The 27732-nt window shown below is 40.1% G+C and overlaps 1 protein-coding gene across 5 annotated transcripts in view; it reads left to right on the forward strand.

Moving 5' to 3' along the window:
* MCTP1 (multiple C2 and transmembrane domain containing 1) overlaps positions 1-27732 on the forward strand; it is a 288478-nt gene that overhangs the window by 37217 nt on the left and 223529 nt on the right. Inside the window, exon 1 of one of the 5 annotated variants that reach the window (XM_063320278.1) lies at positions 5734-5808. The exons of the other annotated variants lie outside the window; for them this stretch is intronic. Within the exon in view, the coding sequence (XP_063176348.1) occupies positions 5749-5808 (60 nt within the window). The 5' untranslated portion in view covers positions 5734-5748. Of the gene's footprint in view, positions 1-5733; positions 5809-27732 lie in introns of those variants that run through there. 5 annotated transcript variants of the gene reach the window in all.

A 27732-nucleotide genomic window follows, 5' to 3' on the forward strand; every position in this document is an offset into this window, starting at 1 on the left:
AAAGATGCTACTGTGCGGGACGGGACGCTCGGCTGGCTGCTGTGACGGTATCTGACTTCCTAAACTTGGGCTTTCTATTTATGTGAGGCAAAGTATGTGCATCAGATGCCCAAGTACTGGTGTTATGTCAGGTCTCCCAACCTTCTGTCTCATGAAGTATAAGATAAAGATCGACAAACTTTATCGAGGCATTATTAAAGGACAGGCAGCTTAATTAATATTGTAAAGAAGTCAGTGGAAGGATTATGCAAAAGTGGTGTGAAAGAAGAAGCCGCTGTACCAGCTTCTGATGATTATATTTTCAAATTTCACATAAAGCTTTTGAGAGCTGAGATTTTTTAACAATTGTGAACTTCTGTCTTTTAAAGCTCCCATTTAAGCATTAATTGAGATTTTAGTGGACCGGAACTGAGTTCTCTGAATAGCTATCCTAGATACAGTTTCCTTGCTTTTTCTTAAAAACTTTGAAGACCAAATTGGTCTAAATTGATGTTTTCAGGTCCTGGGATGTTTTCACATACTTTTGGTTTGATGAAGATCCTTCTGGGAGCAAAGAAGTGGAGGAAGAATAGGAGAAAGGTGTAGAGGCAGAGCAATCTGGTAGTGTGAAGCATCAAGCAGGAACGGAGGGTAGTAGTGGAAAGTATTCCCTTTTCTATTTGCCAAGTAATGCAATCTTTCTAGGTGATTGTCAGAGTGCCAGAGAGACTGCTGTGTTGCTGGTCTTTATACAGTCTCTCTGGGAACGTGTTCTTTTAGCCTCGGGGCCCCTTTTTTTCCTTTCTTTCCCCCCCCCAAGGATGAACCCTGTAATCATCGCTGCGTTGCTGGTTTCAGCTGCTTGGTTTTATCCTCTCATGACTCCTGTGCAAGATTTGGCCTCCTTGGGAGGTATGCAGAGAGAGCAGAAATTTTGCAGGAACACATGGTGACCTTTTCCAAACAAGCCAATGTTTATTAGTCAACTTGAAAACAGCACGTTCTGTTCTTGAGCTGCAGCACTGAAAAAAAACTTTTGTCTGTGCTGGCAGGGTTACCTGCCTCTGCCAGACATGGCCGGGGTTTTGTCTGCCTTGGTGTATGTGGAGCAGCCGAATCCTCAGCCAGATATGTGTTTCATGTCTTAAGTCTGTTTGCATGTTCTTTCTTTGAGCAGATGATAAAAAGTAATGTTTAGACAGCTATATGTTGAGATAATTAGTTTAGAAGACTGGTTAGTTTGTGTCAGCTGGGACTTGATCTAATGGGTGCTTTTTTAGTCCTCTGTCCTAGGGAAATATTTTAACCTGTGTATCAGTGTGTGGATAAACTGACAGGAAGATACATTTCCTAAGTGTAATTTAGGAATTTCCATATCCAACATGGGTATGTGTCAGCGTTTGCCTACTGTTGAGCCCCACCTGGAGAGGGAAGACTCTACATTTACTATTAATGGCATTTATTTTCTGCGTGCATGGAAACCTGTAAGTAACATGATTAGGCTCAATGTCATAGTTGATGGTCTTAGTTGCAGAGGGGCTCAAGGTTGAATGGTCGTGTGATCTGACTTTGGGATTCATTTGGTGTGCTGATGTGCTCCAAGGAAAGCATGAGGTGTTACGTTTAGGAAGAATGTTCCCCCACAGCCATTCCTAAAGAAGACAAAGCGGGGATCCTGTTTGTGTTCCGGTGGATGCTGCAGTGGTTGCCCAGCGAAGGCTGCTAGTCTGAGGGGCAGAATCCAGGGCAGGAGCTGCAGTTACTGCGGGCAAAAACTTTGTAGGAGCTGGACTCTGGGGCTCCGCAGAGGGAGCTCGTGAGGTCTGAGAGCAGACCATAGAGACGTTCATGCAACTGTCTCTCTTCTGAAGTTGGGGTAAAGGAGCAGAATTCCAGTTTCTGACATTAAAAAAAAATATAAAAAAATCTCTGCCAAAAGTGGTTGGAAATCTCCTTTTGTCAGTCAGGGTATGAATTATTTCCTTGCCATGAATATGGGGGTCTCCATGCTCAGCTATGGAAGTGCTGGGCCCTGGCTGATTTACAACGGTTGCTATCAGTTACTCTTCTGGAAGTTACAAAATTTTAGTATTGAAGAATATCACCCTATATTTTGCAGGATGACATTGACAGCCCCCAGCCCCACCCGCCCCAGCTTCCTTGTACTAATTCCCTCTACTGATTTGAAGTATAACTTTTTTGAACTGGCCTCAAATCAAAATGTGACAAAAATAGTAATTGAATGCAATGTTTCAGAAAAATAGTGATTAAAATCCCGATATTTAATTGTTTAAGTAATGTTTATGTAAACTCACACGTGGATTTATATGTAAACACATTTATATGGAAGAAATTTGGTCTGTGGGATGTATCATGATGACTGCATTAGAACTAGAGGGGCAGTTCAGACTGCAAATTCATCTAAATAAAATGGAAGAATATTGTAAAATCTTAAAATTGAAACTTTGCTAGTAAGGGGTTTAATTCCGTCAAAATTTATGAAACACAGCTTTTGAAATGCAAAGGCAAAATGAGTTTTAGTGACAGAATCTGATGAATATAAGATACTGTTATATGGATAACTTGACAGGAAAGGTTTTTTTATAATTAGGATAATAAATCCCATGATGTATTGATTTAGCAGGATTACAATGTGTCAAGTAAAAGAAAACAAATTTTGGCATTTATAATCAAATTTTGGGATGGTTATTTTGATAAAACTTTTGGTATGTACAGGCTAAGTAAAGATAATAGTGGAACTCAGTTTTCATGCAAGCATTAGATTAAACCAATAGAATATTGTACACCGAATTTACTGTGGGTGATATATACCCTATATGACCAATCAGTGTGAATAGCTGTTGGGGGGCAGATGCTGGAGTGGTTCTTGGAAACTGTTCTTACAGGTATGTCTTGATACCTGCTTCTGACCTTAATTTAGGCAAAGAATGAGTAGCTCTTTTGGTTTTTATGATAAAAACTCAACTCCCTGTAATATTTTAATGTGATAATTTAGCAAGATAAAACTGACAAAACAATTTATTCAGGTAAGTCCTACCAGTCTCCAGTAATCTTGGTGAGAAATTTCTGAACTATGGGGGGCTGGCGTTCAAATCGAGTATCTTTTTTTTGATGTGCTAATGCAACACCACGAGTTCTTTTTGTCTTTGAAAACTTTAAGTATACAAGTTTTAGTAAGCAACAGCAATAAACTGCAGAGGAAATCCTGGCGATGCGTGCAGCTGAGATTTTTGACAATAGAAAGTGCAAAGAAAGAGGAGCAGGGAAGGCAAAATTGGTATTGATGTAAACTTTGGTAATGTCAAGGCAGAGACTGGTCAGTGCATGCAGGTTTAGGAGATCTTCTGCTGGTTGTCCTGAAGGGTTTAAAGGAGGTAGCTAAAAAAGAAGAAAAATTCCCACAAAAGCAAAAAGAATTTAAATAAGTTTATAGCTTCAGTTTAACCTGCACTATGCTAAAGCAAGAAGCAAAAATCCACAGGACTGACTCTGCCAAGGAGTGGGGCAGCTAATCTGCAGGGTATTTTGGGATGTAGGATACCTACATAAAGACAGGAAATTGACATCCCATGCTAACACAGTCTATTCAAAACGTAGCTGGAAGAAGTAAATTCAGGAATTTAAAGAAAAGTGAAAGAATGGTTGCTTTTTATTGAAGAGACAGCAGGAAGAGTCTCTCTTTTAATAGCAAATATTGTCCTTTAGTTATGGAAAATTGATAAAATTGAAGATCAAAAATCTCTGTTATAACATCCAGTACCATGTATTATTAAGTCTCTGGAAGAAACAGAAAAAAAGGAAAATGCATGTACTTGAAGATAAATGCCTAAAAATAAGCATGTGGTATGCTAACCTCTTGTGAGACCAAGAAGAAAAGCAATATTTTAAAAAACATAGAGAGTGGCATTTTTTTGGTGTAGTGTTTTGTTTTTTTTTTCTTCAAGCATTTTCTTACAGCTTAGGAAGCAAATTTTTAACCCCTTCACCTTCCTGAATTATTTAGATTTGAAAACACAAACAAACAAACACATTAATTCATATAATGTGTGGGTTTTGGGTATTACGAAATATAAAATAAGAACTGCAATTAAAAAAAGGAAAATAGATTGGAACACAGTAAAACCGAGAAGCTAGATATGATAGACACAGGGGAAAAAAGGTCTGTAGTCTAAAATTCAGTGAGTTTTTTTTTTTAAAAAAACAATTCTGAACGGGCCCCCTCCCAACTTCCCTTCATAAAGTCTGGTATTGACACAACATAAAACATGTTAGAAGGGGTGAGAGATATTGTTCACATTTTTGTACAGATACTTAAAGGAAAAGGATTCCAAACATGACTATGCTTTTGTTGTTAAGGAAAAAAAATTCTTTTAGAATTTTGATATACAAAATAATGTTTTCATACTACTAACTAATTTACTACTTACTAATGATTCTTTATTGGAAGGGTGAACTCAAACACCCTGCATGTTTTTTGCTTTCTGTTGGTTTGGGATTTAAGGTCAACGTGTAAAAACAACAGAAAGGAAAATGACCGAGCTTTAAAATAAATGGAAGGGGATTTTCTATGAATTTGTTCATTAATGCTTAAAAAAGAACCCCTGCAAAGAACCGAACAACAAAAGCAGGGATTCAACCGATCCCCTGACACTTAGGCTTTTATAAGGCGTTTTGGACCCTGAAGACTGGAGCATTAACCTGAGGAATACAAACAGACATTCCTCAAATTGAGAGTACTTGTCAGATTTCCAGCACTGCTTTTATCTGCCCGAATCCCTGTTTATCAGTTCAGATCTCTCTGAGTTGATTCCCTATTTATGAGCATTTTTCACATATCGGTGTCAGTTTAACTGTGGAAAAATGTCTAAAATGCCTGTTTCTGAAGCCACAATATATAGTATTTTCGCATTCCCCCTGAACAGCTCCTTCCGAAGAGGTGGCAACAGATCCCAGTTCAGCAAACTATGTGACATCAAAGCCTACCTGAAAGTGCTTTACTGATGCGTTGCGTGGAGCTCAGTATCGTCTCTGTGGAAGATGCGACAGTCTGTAACTCTTGACCTGATAGTGGCCCGGTGCACACATTTGCTGATAGAGCACAGGGCAAAATGGAATTCTGTGCCAGAAAATCAGAATTGCATTTGGCAGAGTTTATTACTGCCTGCATGTTTGCATTTGAGTGTGCTGTTCTAGAAATAAAAAGAAAAATTTGCATCAGCCAAACGCTGCAGTTATGATTTTGCTTTTTTGCCAGCTGGAAGAAGCGGAAATGCAACCTAATGGCCATGTGTCTGCTTGTTCATGAAGAACTTTCTCAGGGACATAATTTCTGTGTTAGTGTTTTTTAAAAATATTTTTTATAAAGTATTTTTGAGGAAAAAAAAATAATTGGAGGACAGAAGTTGTGTAGGGAGTTGTTCACTCATGGTGAACTCCCATCTCCTAGGTGGGCTTTTTTTGCTCACTTGCCAAGTTTAGCTTACTTGAAGGTCACAGCTGCTGTGGAGCAGCCAGAGCTCAACAAGAAATCCGATTGCTGCATGGGGGATGAATGACAGAGCTCGTACCTGCTTTGCTTTCAAGACAAACACCGCTCAAATAGTGCTGGGAGTATATTTGTAAGTTTAACTTCCACAGGCTCAAGGTATTCTTGTTTTTTTTGCCTGTGAAAGGAGTGAAAGTATTTTCCCCGGCTGCAGAGCTGAACAAGGAAGAAAGCATCGTGTGAAGGAAGCAGCTGTATTACGAATGCGTATGAAACATTTCTGCTTCCAGGCACGTATGAAGAAAAGAGTCTTGCTAAGAGGAGTAAGTGGTTTAAATAGGTAAACAGAAATAATTGCATGATCTGCTTCTGAGAATAGCCTGTGTGAACTTTTCTGTCAGAATATTCCTGTTCATAGGAACTAACGTAATAATGTAATAATTACTTCTCTGGTGTTTAGGGATTTTTTTCCCCCCTTTTTAAATCTTTTTGTCCTACAGTCTTCCTGTGCTGTGATAAACCTATTTTGTTTGTCTAGATTCCAGTAGCGTTAAATGTCTTCTGTTAACAGGTAACGGGTTTCTGCGCGGAGGGTGCTAATCCGCATGCTGGGAAACCTGGATGCTGCCACTCGCTCCCTGAAATCATTTCAACAAGTCCTGTTTTTCTGATTCTGCTTCTACGATAACAGTATACTTTACTTATCAGTGTTACAGTGGTAAAATTTATTAACCACCAATTTCTCTATGAAGTACTGTAGCTTCAACAGTAAGGATCTCGGCTTGGGTTCACCAGCACCAGTATTGACGTGGTTTCTTTTGGCAGTTTATTCAGCTGGGGCTGAACTTGGCTCCACAGTTGAGCTACCTAGGTAGCTTGAGTTAAATCTCAGCCAGTTGCTGCTGGTGCATCACACCTAAAATGGACTGAATTTCGGCCAAGACTAGGAGACTCGATTCTGCTTTTGGAAAACCGTGTAGCTTATTGATTAAATAATAATAAATGCTGAACTTTGCAGTGTACCGTCATCCAAAATGAAGTGCAGTGCAAATTTACTTCGTTAGGTGAGGTGTCTGGAGTGGAACAGAGTCTCAAAATAATCATCTTTAGTTAAATGAGGCAAGTGCTCCACTGTGGAAGTTTAATTTATGACTTTGACCTCACTCTAGTAAAATACTTTAACATCTGCCTAATTTTAAGCATATAAGGGAAGAGTTGCATGGGTTTGTATTCCGGTGCCAAACAACAGCCGGTCCTCATTGTTTCTTCACTCCCAGAAGTATTTTTGATCCTGCTCATTTTTTACTCAAACCCAGTAGGTGTATTCTGAATCTCTGTTGAATAGATAAATAATGAAAATAGTGAATTTCACTGAATTAGAGTAATTCTTTTCTGGTCATTCTCTGAAAGCAAACATTTTTCTGCCTATGCCTCTTCAGAGAAGTTTTGGTTCTGTATTTTTAAAGTTAATTTAAAAATAGTTTGTATTAAACATAATGTCTCATTAGTAACCTTCAACAAATGCACATTGCTTTTCTAAAAGTGCATGTGTTGGAATGTGTAGCCTGTATTTTCAGATTTATGTGTTCAACTGAGACATTTCCAGTTTTATGTGTAACAGCTAGGGCATAAGAGTAATGCAGTGGGGGCAGGGGGGATGAAAGCCTTTAAAATAATTCAATTCAACAGAAATTATCTATGAAAGGAATTCCCTGAAGGGAACACTAGTATTCAGTTCTAGGAAGGAAGAGGTGTATATATATAATATATATATATGCATATATATGTCACATTACATATATATTTCTTTAACTACTGAGTTGTCGGAGGGCATCTGTGCATGGAGCACTTCCTCGGGAAGTACTTCTGTATCATATAAACTTGGCAGCTAGGTAACTTGATGTGCTTAAGTTTAGATTTATTCCATTGAGAGATTTCTGCCTCTTCCAGAATTGGGTTTCTTGGAAATAACTAAAAAAACTATGCATGTACCTTTGTATGTTTACATGCAGGGGTATGCGTATGCATAAAGTATATTTTCATTCGTGTACATCAATGCTACAATGTCAGAAACTTGAGGTTTCGCTGCGCTCCACTTATCTGGCACTGGGAAGAGTCTACTCTAAACCTCTGTCTCTTCTCAGTGGTGATTTCATGTTTTTATTAGTTACTTTCCATGGCACTGTCAAACTCTGAATCTGAATTTCTTTTGTGCAATCAGCAAGGCAAAACATCTTATCACAGAACTGAGGAGGAAAAGCATATGCCATGTATGACACCAGGAGAGCACTGAGACATCCCGCCATTCCTCTCTAAATTACTCAGAGGAGTTTGCTGATGCTGTTGTATAATTTTGAGAGCTTTGTTTATGAGTGTGGTGTGTTTATTTAGCCTCGGTCCTGTAAGGTGATTACCTTAAAGAACCAGGACAGAATTCTGGCAAATACTTTTTCTGCTTGGGATGAAGTGCTCGGTTCAACAGAAACGTTTTTATATGTGTCAAGTGTAGTGGAGGAGATGTGACCCAGTCTGTTGTCCTAAAATATAAGTTAATATGTTAAATAATACAGTTGTATTGCATTTTAGTGGCAAAACAATGCCTTATCATACAAATGGAGTAACTGATTCACTTGCTACCTTTCCGAATGAGGGAGAAGTGACGTGACTTTAAGACTGCCTTAAAGATCCAGAGGCTCTGTGCACAGTCATGCTCCTAATGCTGTGGATACGTGGGCATAAAAGTGGGTTTCTTCCTCCATGTATCCCTGAGCAGCTGGTCATGCGCACGATGTCAGAGGACTCTAAGGAGCAGCCTCCTTAAATTAAACACGGGACAGGGAGAAGAGCTCGGCTTGCTGCCTCTCAGAAGCTGGATGGGGAGAAGGATGTAAAGTAGGCAGGTTTTAAACCAGGGCTCTATTTATAGTCAAAAATCAAAACTCCTGCAGTATCTCAAATCTAGTAAGGAGACTCTCTGAGGTAGATGCCGTGTATTTTACTAGTTAGCCAGTATCTCACTTCCGTGGGCAAGACGCAATAGCGGTAGTGACAGAGCTTTTCAGCCACCCCTGTACTTTCCTCTCTTGTAGGGCATAAAGTGTGTTCAAGGGAGATGGAGATCTGTTGGAGCAGCGTTACGCATGAATAAACTCTGCCACTGTTTCAGTTGTATTTAACTGTATGGTTAGATAATTGTTCTGAAGGAAAGTCCAATGTGTTACGTAAGTTACCCTTCTTCATCCTAATCATCTGTTTAATTAAACTTATGAGCAGTCTTTGAGAGCAAATAGTTCTTTAAGGGTGCTTACAGGTAACGCTCTTACATTGCCTGTCACTTGAAGATTAACATTAGTAAAATGAAGCACTGCTTACTTTTCAAAGGATAAAAATTGTATTATAGCCGTATTTCTAGAAAATATTTTGAACGTGCTTTTCAGGTAACCATAGAGGCATAAGCCAGCAGACTGTTCCTTGTGACTGATGAGGAACGCAATACTAATATTACTGACTAAACTGCAGCTGTAGATCCTTCTGAAGAGTGTGCTGCTGTGACACTGGAATTTTAGTAGGACCTCTCTTCTGTAATTTCCATCCTCTGTTTCTAGCAAATGAACAGTTGGGATTTTTCTGTTGTTTGTTTAGGTTTTTTTAAATTAATCTTTTTGGCGGTTTCAGTGGCGGTTTATAAGTGAATGGCAATGCTTTTCCTGGTAATGTGTACGGTTTCAGAATTGTCATACTGGCAGTACTTTAATAAGCATCACTGATGAATTCTTACTGTTGTAAACATCTGTGTCTTTTGGTGCCAACAGTGAGCAGATGACTCAGATTGTTCCCTGAGTGCCCACTGAAATCTTAAGTGACTGCAAGGCTGTGTGTGCCGCAGCCAGCGCTAGCTAGCTGGATGTGATACCCTGTGTCTTCTATGAAGAGAAGTCGTTTGCTGCCATGTGAAGTTAAAAGCAGAACTATAGTCATGGGATTTCGACTTCCGCTGCTATAATTGCTGACTTTCCCTCCTTCCTTCCTTCCTTCCTTCTTTTTAAAAATGGAAATGGTTATAAGAATATCTGAAATAAGATAGATACCTGTCTGCGAAGTGATGCTCAAAGTATTAAGTCTGATTAGAGTACTTGGTAATTTCATACTGTTCAGGAAAATGTAGAAGATGATCTTGTGAGCCATGCAAAACTACTTGAGGGATGAACATATATCAAAATAACTTCATCTTTAAAATTTGGTTGCAGATTTTCTATTTCTTTTATGCTTATTCATCTTCTGTTTGCATGGATTCTAGCGGAAAAAGCAGATTGCTTTCTTTCATTATATATTTTGCTGGCAAGCACAATTAAGCAACTATTTGAAGCACTATCTTGACATTTTAGATTTGTGTAGATGCTGTGCTTCTCACTACATTTGCAGAGGAAAGTCATCACAACCAGAATTCCTAGGTAGTGGATGAGAACTAGTCTGAACACTTACTGCGTGTTTCATTGCTGCAGACTGTCTCTGATGGTTTTGGTCAGCACTTCCAGTCTCTGAATTCCTTTTCTGGTTGGATTATGTTCAGTGTTTCACTGCAGTATTAGTGGTCCCCTGTGGATGGCCCTGTGACTGGATACTGTATTTTCTGACCAAGATTTGTATCGGTAGCATCCAGTTGCAGCTTCTTGCTGTTAGATGAAAGGACTTTCTTGCAATCTCACATGTTCTGTCATTTTCAATCATGACTGGCTATTTTCTTTGGGCCATGGAGTTTTGCCATGCTGCCGTACACCCTGATACCAGTTTTCCAACATGCAGTTTTCAGGGTTTATTGAATGTCTTCGAAGATGATGTGACTGGAGCTGAGGTGAAATGGTGTTAATGCCAGAAACTTTCAGGTTTTGACAACTGTATTTTTACAAGATGTTTTAGAGGTGCATGCTCATTTAGGTTTGACCTCATCTTTTCTTGTGGGAGACTGAGATTTGTCAGCTTTTCAATCTTAATGGTGTTTGTAGATATGTTTTTTTTCTTCTTCAAGTATTTGCAGGGGAGGGGGAATTTTATTATTATAACTATTCAAAAAGCATTTTTATTGTGCATGTGTAGGAAATCCCAGTCCAAATCTGTGCATGTGACACCCATTTGCATTTCATGCAGAGCAGATGCTGCCCCTTTGGGTAGTTGCAGGCTGCTGCCCGGGTCTCGTTTGCCTTCGCTCCTATAGCGGGAGCTGTAAACTGAAGCATTTGCAGTCAGCAGCTTTATTGTGAGGTCTCGATAAGTCTTTGTTTTAGCCACTGATGAATTATGAAAACAAATAATCCTTTGACAGGGCATTTGTCTGTAAAGAATTGCAATAGATTTGTCTTCAAATGTGTCAAAATGCATTCACCGTGTAATGTTAGAGTTCATAATTTGATAATGATGGCCCGTAGCATTTTCTGCTGCGACTATAACAATATTTTCTCATCGGAGAACAGAACTAATGTAAGATCTGTAAGGTAATATAGCTTACTACAATTTTATTTTTGTCCAGGAGCAGAAACTGGTCTTAATTATGTACGTTCAAGGGACTGCTGAAACACTTAAAAATATGAAATGTGAAAGAAAATCTAGATGAGAAATAATGTTGACAGAGGCAAAATGTTGACTCGCAGTTCTCTTGGCATCATTATTAAAATAAGAATGAAAGAAATATAGTGGCTTCGTGTTATAAATCTGGTATGCTTAAATACAGTGTGTGATCGCAGACTGAACAAAAGTCCATGACTGATGCTCCTGTTGGCATGCATCTAGCAGCAGTATTGTTGAAGCATATCAGGAAAGCGATCACCTGGGGGCCATCTCTGAAATGTGTAATTTTAAAATGCAAGATGCAGCCCTCTCCCTGTACACCTGAGGTGTCAGGATGTCTCTTGCAGTGCCACTGCAGGAGGAGGTCCCCGGTGGTCCGTCCAGCGGGGGCGAGGAGGGGCACGGGAGAGCTCTGGTACCCTGGGCAGGAGTGGGAGATCAGAGGCATAAACTTAGCCTTTTCCTTTCATGCCAGTGACAGCATCACAGGGAGCCGATCTGATACAGCACAATTATAGCTAAAAATTTTCGCTGCACAGTGTCATTAAAACTCATGTTAAAAATAGTCATGCACAAAAAATAGTCATTTTGTAGCATCACTGAACAGAAATATTTCTGCTGAGGTTTTTCAGAGCATTCCATCCAATGCTTTTCAACACACTATTTAATGATCTAGAAGTAAATACATTTGCTGTTAATAAAATTGGCAGGCGACACATTGCAGAAAGGCATAGATGACAGCTTGAGTGACTTCAGGAAGTAGCCTCATTTTAAAAAAGAGCGGTTTTTAAATACAGTCAAAATTGTTATTTGCCTATACACTGAGGGATGAGAAATGCAGTTCTCAGTTCTCATCTCTGTAAGAGGGGAACAGTGTCCTGGAAAGGAGAAATCATAAAAGAGAAATAGGAGTCATAGTCAGCAAGCAGTTTAGTGAGAGAACCTAGTGTAACACTGCAGCAAACTGATCTACAGTGACCTTGAGACGTACGAAACTGAAGATCCTGCCTGCGAGGAGAGCTGATTGCAGCTGTGAGTAAGGAGCGGCTGAGAAGGACTTTGGAATATTGCACACATTGTCTGCGTCTTCAGGAAAATGTTGAAAAACAGTCTTGGGTTATCTTAAAAGCGATTTGCAGGCTGAAGAAAATGCCGAACAGAGAAAACCTTAGAGTTCAGCTTACCTAAAGGAAGGTGGAGAATGATTATAATCCAGGAATCCCTCAGGAGAGCAGAAGGGGTCTCTTCAGTAGATTTTTTTCCCTGCAGGATTGCTCCTGGTGAGAGGAGTGGAAAGGGAGACAGTATCTTGCTTGGTTCCGCAACATTACATAAACGCGGGCACATCAATCAAGTGGGGAAAGAGCTCCCTGCCCTTGGTTCTTGTTATGTAAAAAGGCATATATAATTATTTTTAGTAGGATAATTAGCTTTGAGAGCAGCCTATCATGGCGTATAGCAGGCTTTCCATCCCTTTGCACTTCGGGAGGCTCCGTTTTGTCCAAGCAGTGGTGGACACAGTGTCAGGCCAGCGTGCGTCAGTGTGTGCTGCAGAGCAGTCAAGGCGTCTAGTTTCATAGTCCCGTGAAGTCTTACATTCTGAAGTTGGTGGGTCAGTGGAAACTTGTACAGGTTTTTCTGATCTTTTGTAAATATTATGAGGCAGAACTCACTGAATCAGACCGTGCTTGCTTCCCTGTTTTTCGTGATGTGTATATTATATTGTATGTTAAACCTACTCAAGTCTAAAGGGCATTCTTCTACAGAGAGCATATGATATCCCTAAATAGGTTTGAGCATTCTTTTTAAAAGCTGAATTATTTATACATTTTATTTTCCTTGACATTTCTAGAAAGAAGTTGTATGTAGCAGGGATATACTGGCATTGCACTTTCCACTGATGCAAACATGGCATTTTTGACAGATCTGTACCTTACTTAAATGAGAAGGTAGCATTTAATCCTACAATTTATATACTCAAGTCAGGAGAACTTTAAAGCACAAGAACTCCTTCTGCACTGTAGACAGAATAGTTGTTTACAGCAACGGCAAGTCATTCCGCATTCATGTGTTTTAAGAGCTTGAATTACAGAATACAGTCTTCTATTTTCCCTTTTTTTTTTCCTTTTTCTTTTTTTTTCCTGTGTCCCAAGCTCCAAGTTGCTGAGGGTCTAGTCGGAGAGGCGCTGAGCTCCAGCGGGGATTGTGTCACTGGTGGGATGTTGCAGGTTTCTGCCTTGAGTTCAGAACCTCTCAGAGCTGGACTCTAAAAGGATGGATTTCCCACATACATAAATGAGTTTGTTCGTAACGTGTCCTGTTACGAAGGTGTGCTGAACTGGGGAAAAACCATGCCTTCAGTCAGGACCCAATTATAAATGGGGTTGGGGTTAAACCATTATCTTTGCAAAACAAAGGAATGAGGGAAGGATAGTAATTTGAAGCTGCATATGCAACGCTGAAGAGAGGCTATTACACTTTATAGAAAACGTAACTAATTGACATACAGCACACCTGAGAGTAGTAGAGGAAGGATAGAAATACTGAAATGCAGGACGGGGAGGTACCTCCTGGCCTCAGTCCCTTGAATATGGTTTATAACCAGGTCGTCTTACCGCATTCAAGAACTAAGAGACCACCTGGGAAGCTGTTCGCTTTCTCTCTCCTGTTTCTGCTCTGGTCCTAGAACCATATTCCTTGAGTAATGGGACACTTTCTTTAATGTTTCAGCCCAGATTTGGTCATGATTGTTGGCAATGTTATACTTTAATTAAAAAGCTGATCTTTGCCTGCACGATTTGTATAAAGACCACCATGGATCTGCTCGAGTTTTGATTATTTTTGTTGTTTTTTTTTAAATAGCTTTCCCCCTCCCTCCCCCCAAGATAAAGAAATATTTTGATATTGCATATTTTATTAGAGGTTGTTTTTTCTACGTTTCCTTGTATTGACATAATGTTTAGGAGCAACAGTTGCATATTGCTGGGCTCTGCACGAACAGTAATACCGTGATTCACTCTCTGCATATAGAACGTTTTTTGTTTGTGTTTTTTTTTTTTTTTAATCCATCTGTTAGTTTTGTTCAAGTTTTCTAAGATTTTATTTAATGAATTAAAAACAAAAACCTGGCAACTATACCTAAGGAGCCTTACCAGTTGTTCGTAGCTTGAGGAAATCTGAGTGCCGGTCAGTACCACCCTGCTGTTTGGGTGATGATTGGGGCACGAAAACACCACAAATGCCCAGTTTCCACTTAGTGCTCCTTCAGGCCGAGGACATTGTGTAGTCGGAGGTAACTCTACCAGCTGTTGCTACCACTTTTCATTTTATTTTCCTATTGAATCCCAGGGGTTGAAATGAATCAGCAAAGTAGAGCTGATAAACATGTTGAGTTTGGAGGAATAATGCTTTTAAATAGTAAACGGCTATTTACTAAACAGTAAACCTTAACTAGAGCAGAGCCATTCTCTACTATTACTACTAATTGTAACCGTCACCCAAAAAAGGATATACGGCCATTATTTAGAAAAAGCACCTGGAAAGATCTTACTTGCTAAAGCATTTGCTTCAGTGATTGGTGATGCAGTGGTTTTAAATTAATATCCTGCATCCCAGATCTGTTAGATCATATAATGAGTTTTACTGCATATATTGTACCTTATGCAGATTACTCGAGTTGACTACATAAATTTGTGCCCAGTTTATGGCTAGTAGCTGGATGCATTTTGGGGGATATGCAGTTGATAGTTGCTTGGCCAGGAAAACATTCAGATAAGATTAGGTACTTGTTGGAAGACAAACAGTTAATAATAGGAACAGGTAAAAGCAAAATAAAGATATGCCAGAAAGCTCAATCTTCGGTCTTTAAAGGTGTGGGCTGTTGTCTTTACGGTGTCCCGTTTAGGCCTGGCATTTTTGTGAGCATTGGGATTTCTTCTGGCTTGCAGAAGTGATGCTTTTGTTAGGTTATTAGGAATTCATCAGCACAAATGAGTTTATTATGGATAACGTAATTCCTTTAAAGTTATCTCTTCTCAGAGCAGCTCCCTTCTGTGTGCCCCCACCCATGTTTAGAAACTAAAGGGCTTTGGAGATGTTCCGCGTCCCTCGGGAGGGGCTTCATTCACCAGCAGATCTAATTGTCGCAGGAACCAGTCTAGAATCTGTTGAGGTGGCCAGGAACTCCATCTCCTCGAGGGTCTGCTCTCTGTAAACTTTGATCCACATGTGTCATACAGTTCTTTTGATATCCCGAATATTGGAGTATCTCAAAGGGATCGTCATGATTGCTTCTGCCTGGGTAAGGCAATCTGCACAATTTTTCATTGATTTGTTCCCCAGAGGTTTTTGCAATATCTGGACACAAAAAGCTGACTGTCCTACATTTTCTTTCTGCTGGGTAAGAAAAGACAGCAGTAGTACAGCACATTTCAACTCTCAGTTTATGCCATCGCAATTTCATACAGACTTGAAAACAATTAATTGTCTAAAATTTTTTTGAAGCACTCTAACTCCAAAACTGATCTGTTGTTTTCTATTGTGTCCTTCGTGCTGAAATGTGAGCAAATCTTACAGCTTTTTCATTGTTTGGCCCCTCATAGACATTGTGGTCTGTGCTCACAAATTGTAGATGCTCACAAATTCTGAGCATCAGAGATTCATCTGTTATTTAAATGCTCAGTTGCAGTTCTCTGTGTACTCTACGTCTCTGTTGTGGTTGTGTAGCTAGTAGGCAGTAGCTATTTTGCCTTTCAACTTGCATTTTATTAAATTTATACCCCTTGAGCAAAGGATGGAAAATAGTAAACCCAGTCCAGAGCTACTCATTAAACAGTTATAGTAACTGTTCTTAAATTACTTTTAGTGTGTGTGTCAAGCTTACATTTAATCATCTTTTAAATGTGTTTATATGTAATGCACTTTGAAATCGTCTATTCATAAACAAATGCACCATGTATATATTCAAAGTGAGTGGTTCATAAAAATTTTAGTAGAGGGGTAATGCACTCCTGTACATTTAAAATCATATTTAAAAATTCACGTTCTCCCAGGAATTAGGTTGATTGAATATTTGATAAGGACTCCCCAAACTCATATGGCAGACTCTTCTTCCTCTCCAGCTCCTTCCAGAGACAATGCATACTGGGAGTCTAGCTTCTAAGAGCAAGTGCATTCATTTTTAATATGTTATCTAGGTTTATATACATGAAAGCAGAGGCTTGGAAGGGTTTGTAAACAAAGACCCTGAAATGCCTATATAATTCAATGCTTGAGAAAGAAAAAAAAAAAAAAAAGTCCTGAATGAGATTGGACTTGGAACAGTTTTTCTCCTTCTGTAGAGAAATAAGTAACTTGAGCGGTTTTAAGTTCAGCTCTGTTGAGTACTGACGGACACCTCTCACTTACTGTATTTTGGCATGTGGCATCTGATCAATTTTGGTTTTACTCTGTGCTTGGGAATAATCAGTTGCCAGGTTTGATGTTTTGATATTTTTTCATCATTCGTATGAAAAGTTCTTCAGCATTCTTGTGGGTTTCTGCATTCCTGGAAATGTTTTTAAAGGGAACAGAGGTACTATATGCTCCCTGCCCTTTCATTAAATCATGGATGTTACGTATGCATGTCATCAATAGAAAGGTATGAACGTAGAGTTAAGTGCAAATGTTTTGGACAGCATATTAAACAATTTGTCTGTGATATGTCCATTGTGATATAACCATGAGAGTGTATTTGGCTGTCCTGCCTTTTTAGTCTTTTCTAGACATTATATTTTGGCTTAGTTAGGTGTGAGTATCACTTGTGTTTCATTATTAGTGGCTGCAAGCTAGCTAGCGAGTTACGTAGTACCCTCCTCTATTCGTAGAGTCTGCTACCCAGGGTGACAGTCCTCCGCTTGTGCCTGTCCCGGTTGTTGGGAGTGCAGAGAAGCCAGAGATGAGAGTGGCTAATAGTGATTCCCAGAGTTCTTGAATCGTTGTCGTGGACAACTCTCACAACACCTTATCAGAAGACTTAAATTTGAGAATGCTGGAAAATTAATGATTCTGTGGGCCACTCTCGTGGTGAATCATTTGGAATGTAATATGAATGTAGCTCTATTAACATGGTAGTGAAAAATGTGTCCAATTTCTATTAAAATATTATGCATTAGCATTCAAGTGTTCTCAGTCGATTAAAATTAGGAGCTGTATTTGTAACTCTACCAAATATTTGCGTTGACTCTACCATCTCCTACTGATCCCACTCTTACAAATTTATGTAAAGTGGAACTTAATGTTGGACCACAGAAAAATACATAGCCCTGTGTTTTTACAGGGCTCATATCTCTGCACACACTTGTGTTCTGTCTGTATGTCTGGCACGCAGTCGCTCCTGTGTACCTTTTGACTGGAGTGGCCTCCTCCCTGTTGCTAGCTCGGTCCTTTTCGCACAGCTGACACATGCTGCTTTAGATGTAGAGTCTGTTTCGGATCTAATGGTTGATGGGTCCTAATGCAAACACCTCTCAAATCGCCTTTGGTTCCCACATATCTTGGCTCTCTGATGTGTTCTCCTGGCTTGGTTAGAAACTTCCCATGATAGCTAATCTGCATCTGTCCTTAAAATGCGGGAACGAGTGGTTGATTCTCGTATTGCTTTGTGAATTTCAAACAAACTCAGTTAATAATATAAATATTAGAGTGCGTAATTACAACAAAAGTACCATCAGCTGTCTGAGGCATGCAGTTCGTAAAGCTGTTAGTACTCCCCCAGAGTACGATTTCTAAAATTTGAGGTTTTTGTTTAGAATTTCCCAGTGCTGTTATTCTAGGCTCTTCTTTCTAGTCAGAAGTTTACCGAAAGCAAAGGTGATACACCGTTGAAGAGGTGCAGGGGAGCAGGGGATGCTAGAGAGTAACCTTTCTAAGTTCTGAAGTGTAGAAATTAACCTTTCTAAAGGGGTTGTTTCATCACCCAGCACCAAAAAAACTCTTTCAAAGGTATGTTTTCTATTTGGCAACAAACTTGTGTTGCAGGAAATTACACCTTTCCAAACTCCACTTTGGGGGAAGAATGTAATTATCCGAGAGACAGAGGAGCAGCAATTACTGACAGCAGTGCTCCACAGAAGTCCTGGGAATAGGAGAACCAGCAGGTTCTCCTATGAATGTTAAAAATACACGCAGGCTTCTAGGGACCACTAAAATAAGATGTTTCAGGGTTTAATGTGTTAGTTTTGGGATTACTAGAAATTCAAAGCTATGAGATGGGTAATTCTTCAGTGTATCTGCTGTGTGTCTTCATCACAGAGGAGACAGTCAAGAATTTGCTTTTGAGCTTTGGTTTTATTTCATTAGGCAAAACTTTACAGTAATTTCTCAGGTTATGGTATTTTCTTAGAGAGTATGATTTTTACACCACTTTGAATTATTGCTCTCAAATGTTTTATTGTAAGAGGTGCTAAATACTTGTGGGAGTGTGTTATTAAGTTAAAATTATTACAAAATAAATGTTCTGTGTTTTTTTTTTTTTTTTAAAGCTCAGTTGAGTTGTTCAGCTGCCATTGTTCTCTGACATATAGTATTGCTTATTTTTATCTCGAAAGTGTTGTAAAGTTACAACAGAGCAAAGGCTGAGGTCTTTTTCAACCTAAATGGTTTTATGATTCTGTGTTTGGTCTGCTTGGTCCAAACATGTAAATCTGGTGTTTCTAATTAACTTGCTTATTGGATTGATGGTTTGAAGTTCCCTTTGAGACGGGAATTAGAGGTTCAGGTTCGTCAAACACGGAGATCATTTAAGTCAGAATCTCTGGCTGCTGAGGCAAATAACTTTATCTGAGAGGATGCTGCAGGGAGAAAGGGAGGCCCCTTTCCCTCCTGCTGGGGTCCAGGTGCACTACCTTGAGGAAATTTCTGGAGCCTCAGATCCTGGATCATGGCAGGTGCCTTTCTGCATCACAGCATGAGCTGCTTAAATCCTTAAGGAGGGGTAAGGAATTACCCTCCCTCGTTAGCATCGACTGTGAGACATTCCCACTTCACTGTCAGTTTTTGTGAAATCTCGGTCAGAGGTGCTTAAATGTCTCCTTATGTGCAGATTCTCCTCCCTGTTCATTCAAGTACTTCTTTCCAGTAGTTTTTCTTGTCTTTTTAAGGATTGTGGCTTCTATTTATGTTCATGTGTTGTCTTTTGTGCTTTGAAGCACAAAAAAGATTTGTCTTTGGGAGACAGACAAAACATACTGGAGGGTACGTAGTTAGTGGATTTAAGGTCCTAAAATTAGCATAGGCTACTCACACTCAGCGTGCTTCCAGCTGGGCTTTGGGAATAAATAATTAGAGCAAGAGAAATTGGGGAGGCTCTTTGGAGCAAAGCCTGAGCTGCAGGATGGAGGTGACCCTCCAGATGTTGTTCCCGTGCATGGGAGGCTCCAAAACCATGACGGTCTGTGGCCTCGCTGTGTCTAAATCTGGCCGTAATCATCTCAGCAGCAGTGATTCTGCGTGCTTCTTGGCTCACTTCGTCCTCACCTCAAAATAATCCATGCGCTTGGGGAGGGTTGGCTGTCGTGTGCATTGCCCGGAGCACAGCAGTTTGCATCCATGGCTGGAGGGAGTGCATTTGTTCGGGTAGCAGTGCTGGCCTCTATGCAGCCCTTTGTAATTGAAAGGTGCTGAACATTTTGTTTTAAGCTAAAACATGATGTTTTAGCTTAAATATCAGTCCTAGTCACTTCATTGTTAGATAATGAACTTCCAAACAGCTAATTTAACATACTGGAGAGGCTGTGTTTTAATTACAGTAATGTTGCTTTTAGTATAATATGAAGCACTCATAAGATTTTTAGTTTTACCTTGGTGTTTTTCACAGAATATTAGCACTAGTTTTGCTAGTGGGCTTTACTGGTCCCCTAGGAATTAAGACATTTTGTAGATGAGCTAGAGTGTATAAACGTATCAAAAGTTTTTTATTTTCAGACACTGTTCTTTCATTAGGTGTAAAATCCATTGTTCAAGGGGAAATCAAGATGGAGCGAATGTTATTGTTTTCCCAGATTTTCATGTGTAGGAGAAGTATTTGGAGCAGATTTGAAGGTGTTCTTCTTCTGTCGGCATACAGGAATTTACCGTGTAAGAAAACTTCCATCCTGTGTGGAGTGGCATTCAGCTGCAGCACTTGGAAGAAATTTTTTACTTTTATTGCTAACACCATGTGGGGAAGGCATCCAGCGTGATGCATCACTGGTACTCGGTTGTCCCCAGACTGCCAATGTGTGTGGATTCCTGTGGGCAGGAGCAGTGGTGGCAAGGTGTGTGCACTCAGATGCAGAAGTACCATATAAATGAGGAACAAACTGTTTTTCTGGTGGCCCAATGAGGCCGCAGTTTTGCCTGAGGTTGGTTAAAGAGCTCTTACGAGGAAAGCTGACAGGGTGTGATCAGAAATACAGAACCATTGTCTGAGAAGAGTTCATTTTAAGGGAGGTCAAAAACCGGGTTAACAGAGAAGTTCTAGGTTCAGCCAAGAAATCTGCTCTGTGTGTTGAAAATTGCAGTGCGCTTTCCTGCACTGCTTGGTTCTCTCACTGTGCAGTCAGTGTAAGGGCTTAACAATTACTGAATGGAGTTTTACTCTTTATCTAGTCCAAGATACAGGGGGAGAAAGAAAGAATTACAACAATCTCATTGACAGTGAGTTGGTTGGTACTTTATTTAACGCAGAAATTACAAAATTTGCACAGTCCATGAAAGAGACTTTCAGAAGTTAGGGAGAACTAATAAGGAGCTGAGGTTTGCTAAGGGAAAAGAAAGCTTGTTCAGCATATGAAAAGTATAACAATCTGTGTTTTTAGAGAAAGTGGGTTTTTTGGTGACTTTGGTGATTTAAAGTAACTTTTAACAAGTAACTAATTTTTTTACTGTCTGAAATCTGGTAACTTCTGTACCATTCATCTCACCTTTGAGTTTTACCATTCATCTCACCTTTGACTGAAATCAAATCAGTCACCATCCCTAGAGGTATTTAAGAAACATCTAGATTTGGCACTTCAGGGCATGCTCTGAAGGGTAGAGATTGTAGGTTGTTGTGGAGTTTTTTTGTTTGTTTTGTTTTGGGTTTTTTTTTGTGTGTGTATGGTTGGACTCGATCTCAAAGGTCCTTTCCAACCATGAAGATTCTATGATTCTATGAAATTGTTACCCCAAAAAACCTCAGCTGTGATTAAAAAAGGAGGGCAAGTGAGCATACTACTAGAAGTCAATAAGTAAAACAGACATTATTTGAGGTTTGCTTCAGCCTACTTGATGATTTTATGGACATACCTGGTTTTCTGCAGTTACCAGTTACTATGGCTGTTTCTGGTACCAGTGTGCATGTGTCCTTAACAGATTTTCATAGAACTTAGGAATTTCCTAAGCAGGAATGGGACTTGTCTTAAACATAAATATATGAACAGAGGTGGAAAAAGCACACTTGTCTACCTAAGATGAAACTTGGGTTTCATCAGTAAATGCCTTGGCGTCTACAGCAGCTCAGGAAACTGGGCACCAATCTCCACATCACTGGCTCAGCAGCCAGCCTGTCATGCTGGTTTCCTCTACCTGAAAGTGGGAGCAGGAACTTTTCCAAGCGTGTTTCTGTTCTATGCATTCAGTTTTTTTCAATAGGAAACATGTTCTGCAAGCAATTATTTTTTTTCCTAACTTCTGCAGTCCTCAGTGCCATGGCCAAAAGCTACAACCCAGCTTTTAACTTTATAGGTTGTTTTGTATCCATCCGTGTTGTTGGTTGATTTCTTTGTCCCTGCTTTATTTTGCTGGATTTTTTTAAAGGTGTACACATCTGGGTTTTTTGCGTAGTTGCATGATGGTTGCCCATGGTGAGGCTTTTGTATGGCAGTGATGGCCGTTGTTGAGCAATGAGTTTTGAAGGCAGTCATACTTACAAGTTCTCACCAGAGTTTCCCTCCTATATAACCCTTTGTTTCTTTTCTTCCTACAGGAATGGGGCAGTTCTTTCACAAATCAATAGGCTGGCTGAATAATTGCCGTTTACGAGAATCCATATGCTCAAAACCCCGAGATATGGCAGGTGTTCAACATAAGTAGGGAATCTGAGCACCCTACACAGATTTTCTTCATCATGCAATATTGTCGGTTAGACACTCTTTATTTATTAACTTATTTCTTTATTAATTACTTTCTGGAAAAGTACTCTCTGCAGACATTCATCTGTTGTTGTTGATTGACAATCATTTCATAGAATCATAGAATCATAGGGTTGGAAGGGACCTCTGGAGATCATCTAGTCCAACCCCCCTGCCAGAGCAGGATCACCTAGAGCAGGTTACACAGGAACATGTCCAGGTGGGTTTTGAATGTCTCCAGAGACGGAGACTCCACCACCTCTCTGGGCAGCCTGTTCCAGTGCTCTGCCACCCTCAGGGTAAAGAAGTTCCTCCTCATGTTTAGGTGGAACTTCCTATGTTCAAGTTTGTGCCCATTGCCTCTTGTCCTGTCCCCGGGCACCACTGAAAAGAGCCTCGCCCCATCGTTCTGACACCCACCCTTTAAGTATTTATAAGCGTTGATAAGGTCACCCCTCAGACGTCTTTTTTCCAGACTGAAGAGACCCAAATCCCTCAGCCTTTCCTCATAAGAGAGGTGTTCCAGTCCCCTAATCATCTTTGTAGCCCTCCGCTGCACCCTTTCCAGCAGTTCCCCGTCCCTCTTGAACCGGGGAGCCCAGAACTGGACACAGTACTCCAGGTGCGGCCTCACCAAGGCAGAGTAGAGGGGGAGGATGACCTCCCTTGACCTGCTGGCCATGCTCTTCTTGATGCACCCCAGGATGCCATTGACCTTCTTGGCCACAAGGGCACATTGCTGGCTCATGGTCATCCTGTTGTCCACCAGGACTCCCAGGTCTCTTTCCACAGAGCTGCTCTCCAGCAGGTCAGCACCCAACCTGTACTGGTGCATGGGGTTGTTCCTCCCCAGGTGCAGCACCCTACACTTGCCCTTGTTGAACTTCATAAGGTTTCTCTCTGCCCAGATCTCCAATCTGTCCAGGTCTCTCTGTATGGCGGCACAGCCTTCCGGTGTGTCAGCCACCCCACCCAGCTTGGTGTCATCAGCAAACTTGCTGAGGGTGCACTCTATCCCCTCATCCAGGTCATTGATGAATATGTTGAACAGGACTGGACCCAGTACTGACCCCTGGGGAACACCACTCGTCACTGGTCTCCAACTAGACTCTGTGCCCCTAATCACAACCCTCTGAGCTCTATCTTTCAACCAGTTTTCTATCCACCCCACTGTCCATTCATCTAACCCACACTTCCTAAGCTTCCCTATGAGGATGCTGTGGGAGACCGTGTCAAATGCCTTGCTTAAGTCAAGGTCGACCACATCTACCGCCCTCCCCTCATCTATCCATCTAGTCATGCCATCGTAGAAGGCTATCAGGTTAGTCAGACATGATTTCCCCTTGGTGAATCCATGCTGAGTACTTCTGATAGCTTTCCTTTCCTCCACGTGCCTTGAGATGACACCCAGAACGAGCTGTTCCATCATCTTTCCAGGGATGGAGGTGAGGCTGACCGGCTCATTTCTCTATCTGGTAGCCCTTTTGGCATCTTGCTGTTGAGGCGAGGGGCATGGCTGGAGACTCCTTACTCTTTCTGGCCACACAGATCAAATAAATGTGATTTATGTCAGGAATGACCTCACTTGTAGAAAGCAAACTAATAGAGTACTGTGCTTATATGTGACTAGCGCAGGTTTTGCAGCATTTTCTAAGGGCTGTCAAACGTTTTTGTACAATAATAAGAGTCTGCAGTGTTATTGGCATGCTTGCTATCTCACCATTACTGTCTGATTTAATTAATTAACTATTTTCTGTGGTAATTGGAGTGCAATATACTATATGTATCAAGTATTACTTGTAAAGATGAAAACCTAATTGTTAAAAATGAAACATTTATGACCACATATTAGATTAGAAGTATCAATTTTAATAAGTCAATCTGTTGGCGGTTTTTAGTTACATTTTATAATTACTTCTAATAAAATACTTACATGTATATATCAGAAGTATTTTGTTAGTGGGTAATTGTGCATGAAGATGACTGTGATAAAATATGGCATGTTACGCAACTGTGCAGTTAGTTTTAATAATATTTAAAAAACTAAAGCATATTAATAATTTCAGTCAAGCATTCAAAAATGAGTTGTTCTGTCTTTAGATACAAGATCATGTGCTTTTTATTTTTTGCTTCTTGTGGTATCATGCCACACTTACTAAAGATACACTAAGTAGTTTGAAATGAGCTGAGAGTGCTATGATTGATGCTTTTCAGCAAATCCTTTCCTTGATCTGTTAAAAAAATGGAGATAGGGAAGCAAATGAGAAAAAGAGGTCAGGAAGAGAGTGATGGACAAGGTTAAAGTAGTTAGATGCTGACATGGAGAATATATTACTGTCTTACATAATTGCAGAGTTCCTAGAAGGTGTTTCACTTTTTTTTCCACATGCTGAACTTGGAGTGCCTGGGCTCTGATTTGCACCAGTGCCACAGGGCTCATTGTTCCAGGAAAATTGCATCCATAAAACACGGATACCTTAATTCATCACAGGATTTCTGTGGCAATAAAATGATGTGGTGAAAAAGTAGTTAGTGATTGCCTATTGGGTAATGCTCATCAGGAGGTAAATTTGAAAGAATAAATTTCAATGAGCATTTTATTTTGGCCCTTCCTTGCCTTCGGAAGGTTGACTTTAACATACCATACAAGTGTTTGTAGGCGGCCCATAATTTTGACAGGAACGCCTAGCAGTACACATTTACCTGCTACTCGTTTTTTCTAGCATAATGCCTTCAGCTAACTTTCCTGATTTTATTTTTTTTTTATATGTTAGTATTAAACAATGACTAATGCAATTTTTTTATGTTCTTGGCTATGCTAAACTATTAAGTTTTATTAAATGTCATTCATCTTAATAGTACACTCAATGGCATCAATTAAAAAAGTTATTACTACCAATTCAAAGTTTTATTTCTTTGAAACAGGAGACCTTGCTTTGATTGAAAATTGAGGAAAATGTTTGCATTTCAGTTGTGTTGCATTTTATCTGGTTAAGTACTGAGCTATTAGAAGATGCTTTGCCATGGGCAAAGAATGTCCCAAATAAATTAAGAGGTCCAGAAAGCTCATAAAGACAGCTGTAGAAATCTGCTTGGTTTAGATAATCATGCTTCCACCACTGTTACATAGATCCATAGTCCTTGCAGATTTGCGCAGTGCAGTCTTTATCAGAAGGACCCAGTAGTCTTCAAAGTTGGTTGACTACTGAATACTGTCCAGCTCAACCGTTTATTTCTGTTTTCCCAGGCAAAACATCAAATGCCCTCTTTTACTTGTGAATTGTGGTAATTGATGAAGCCTTTCCTGCATTATTCTCCTGTTCTGTAACATTAAACTTCTAAATTCCTTAGAAGTAGACTGTTTTTTTTCAGTATTTCTGAGTTCTGCATTCCTCTGCATAATCTAGATTATGACGATTAAATTATGGTTTAAATTAATAATTTATCTGTTATGTGAGTTTGAAGTATTATGGTCATCAGTATAACATCTCACTTATAGCTCACTTCTTCTGGCATAAATATGTTTAGTTGTTACACCTATCTTTAGTCAAACCCATAGCAATTCAGACAGTGCATTATATGCTTGTCTTCCCTAATTCGTGTTTGGTTTTTTTTTAATATTCCAAAAGATTTCAGTTGTCTCTGAAATTGCTTAGGAGGAGGACTGTGGTCCAATTTTGCTAGTGTTTCTATTTTCCTGTGTATTACAGCAAGATGCTGCATCTTGTAGTGCCAAAAAGAGTGCTGCTTTAAGTAAAATTATTCATTTGCCTGGGGTGATGTTTGCAGTATTCAGACCATGGTGTATGTCTGTTTGGAAAATTACCAAACGTAGACAAAATGTTCACGGTAAAAAAAAAAGGAGGGGGGGGGGCATATTGAATCTGTTGCTATCAGAGGAGAATATGTGAATAAACTTTATGTGGAACATAAATGTGGGCCCTAAGTTGGTCTGGATGGTAACTGAACATATTAGACTATAAACAAGAAAGTTGTATATGACATAAAGTGCTCTCAGTGTTTAGTCAACTGACAAATTTGGTAATTTGGTGCTTAAACAGCTGCAGACGAATTACTTGGTTGTACATGGAGGCATATGGAGCCTCCGAAACTTGAATACGAAATTAGCACTTTTAAGATATATCATGTTTTCAGAAAGACATGAAAGAATTCAGCATCAAAACCAACAACTTGTTACTAAGTGATCAAATAATTCTGAGGGGGCTGGGCGGGGGGAGCAGAGATTCATTTATTTTGACAAAAATGCTCAGCACATATGAAAACTGTACAGTGGCACATGCGCTGTATGTATTTTGGGGGCGTTCTGGCAGTTCTGAAAATTTGATCAACCTTTTGGTTGTGTTCCTAGAGGTGATGCTCAGCCAGTGGGGTCTGCGCTGCTGTCGAAAGAGTGGCTCACACCGAGCTTTTGTCAAACTGCATTAATCTGAATTGGCCATATCTATTATTATGATTCCTTTTCTCCTAATAGCGTCATCATTCACGTCAGCTAGGAAATGAATTGAATTTAGAGTAGAATGAAGTAGAAATAAGTAGAACAAGTGAGATGCACCAGTCAGATGTGCTCATCATGAAGTACAAAGCTGGAGAGAGCATTGTTATGTAGGATTTATTCATAGCTACCTGGCAAATAATACGTGATGTTCATCCATTTTCTAGAACAGAGCACACACCCTTCCATGAAAGATTCTCTGCTTTTAAAAGGATTAAACCATTAAACAGTGAGAATGGAGTGATGTAGTTGTCCATAGTTGTCCCATGAGCTGTTCCTCTCTTTCAATAAAACTTTGTGCTGCTTGAGGCCAGTGACGCTGCCTCTTCCTGCCAGTAGCAGCTCTTCCATCATTTTACAGATCGTGTTAAGGGACAGAACAAAATTAATACACATATTTCTGCAAAAGCTATTTTTCTGCTATAGAATCATAGAATCACAGAATGGTTTGGGTTGGAGAGGACCTTAAAGCCCACCCAGTGGCACCCCCTGCCCTGGGCAGGGACACCTCCCACCAGCCCAGGTTGCTCCAAGCCCCGTCCAACCTGGCCTTGAACCCCTCCAGGGATGGGGCAGCCACAGCTTCTCTGGGCAACCTGGGCCAGGGGCTCACCACCCTCACAGCACAGAATTTCTGCCTCACATCTCACCTAAATCTCCCCTCTGTCAGTGGAAAACCCTTCCCCCTCATGCTATCGCTCCCCTCCCTGCTCCAGAGTCCCTCCCCAGCTTTCCTGGAGCTCCTTGAGGGACTGGAAGGGGCTCGAATGTCTCCCTGGAGCCTTCTCTTCTCCAGGCTGACTACTATATTGTTGCTTTTAGATACTGTATAGTTAAGAGAATTTTACATTCCTGTGCCAAGTTATGGCAGAAGTGCAAAGCAGCAGTACGTATGTTGCTTCCTGGATTTGGCTACTCTGCCCATGTCTTTTATGGCCTCTAAATAGTTAAAAAAAGTTGCAGCTTTTTACAGGTTTTTCCACAGGAATCTATTCTGGAGAAACTGTCTAAAAGCTACACTCAAAGATACATTGTGAACTATT

Source organism: Chroicocephalus ridibundus, chromosome Z, assembly GCF_963924245.1.
Source record: "Chroicocephalus ridibundus chromosome Z, bChrRid1.1, whole genome shotgun sequence".
NCBI classification, from domain to species: domain Eukaryota; kingdom Metazoa; phylum Chordata; class Aves; order Charadriiformes; family Laridae; genus Chroicocephalus; species Chroicocephalus ridibundus.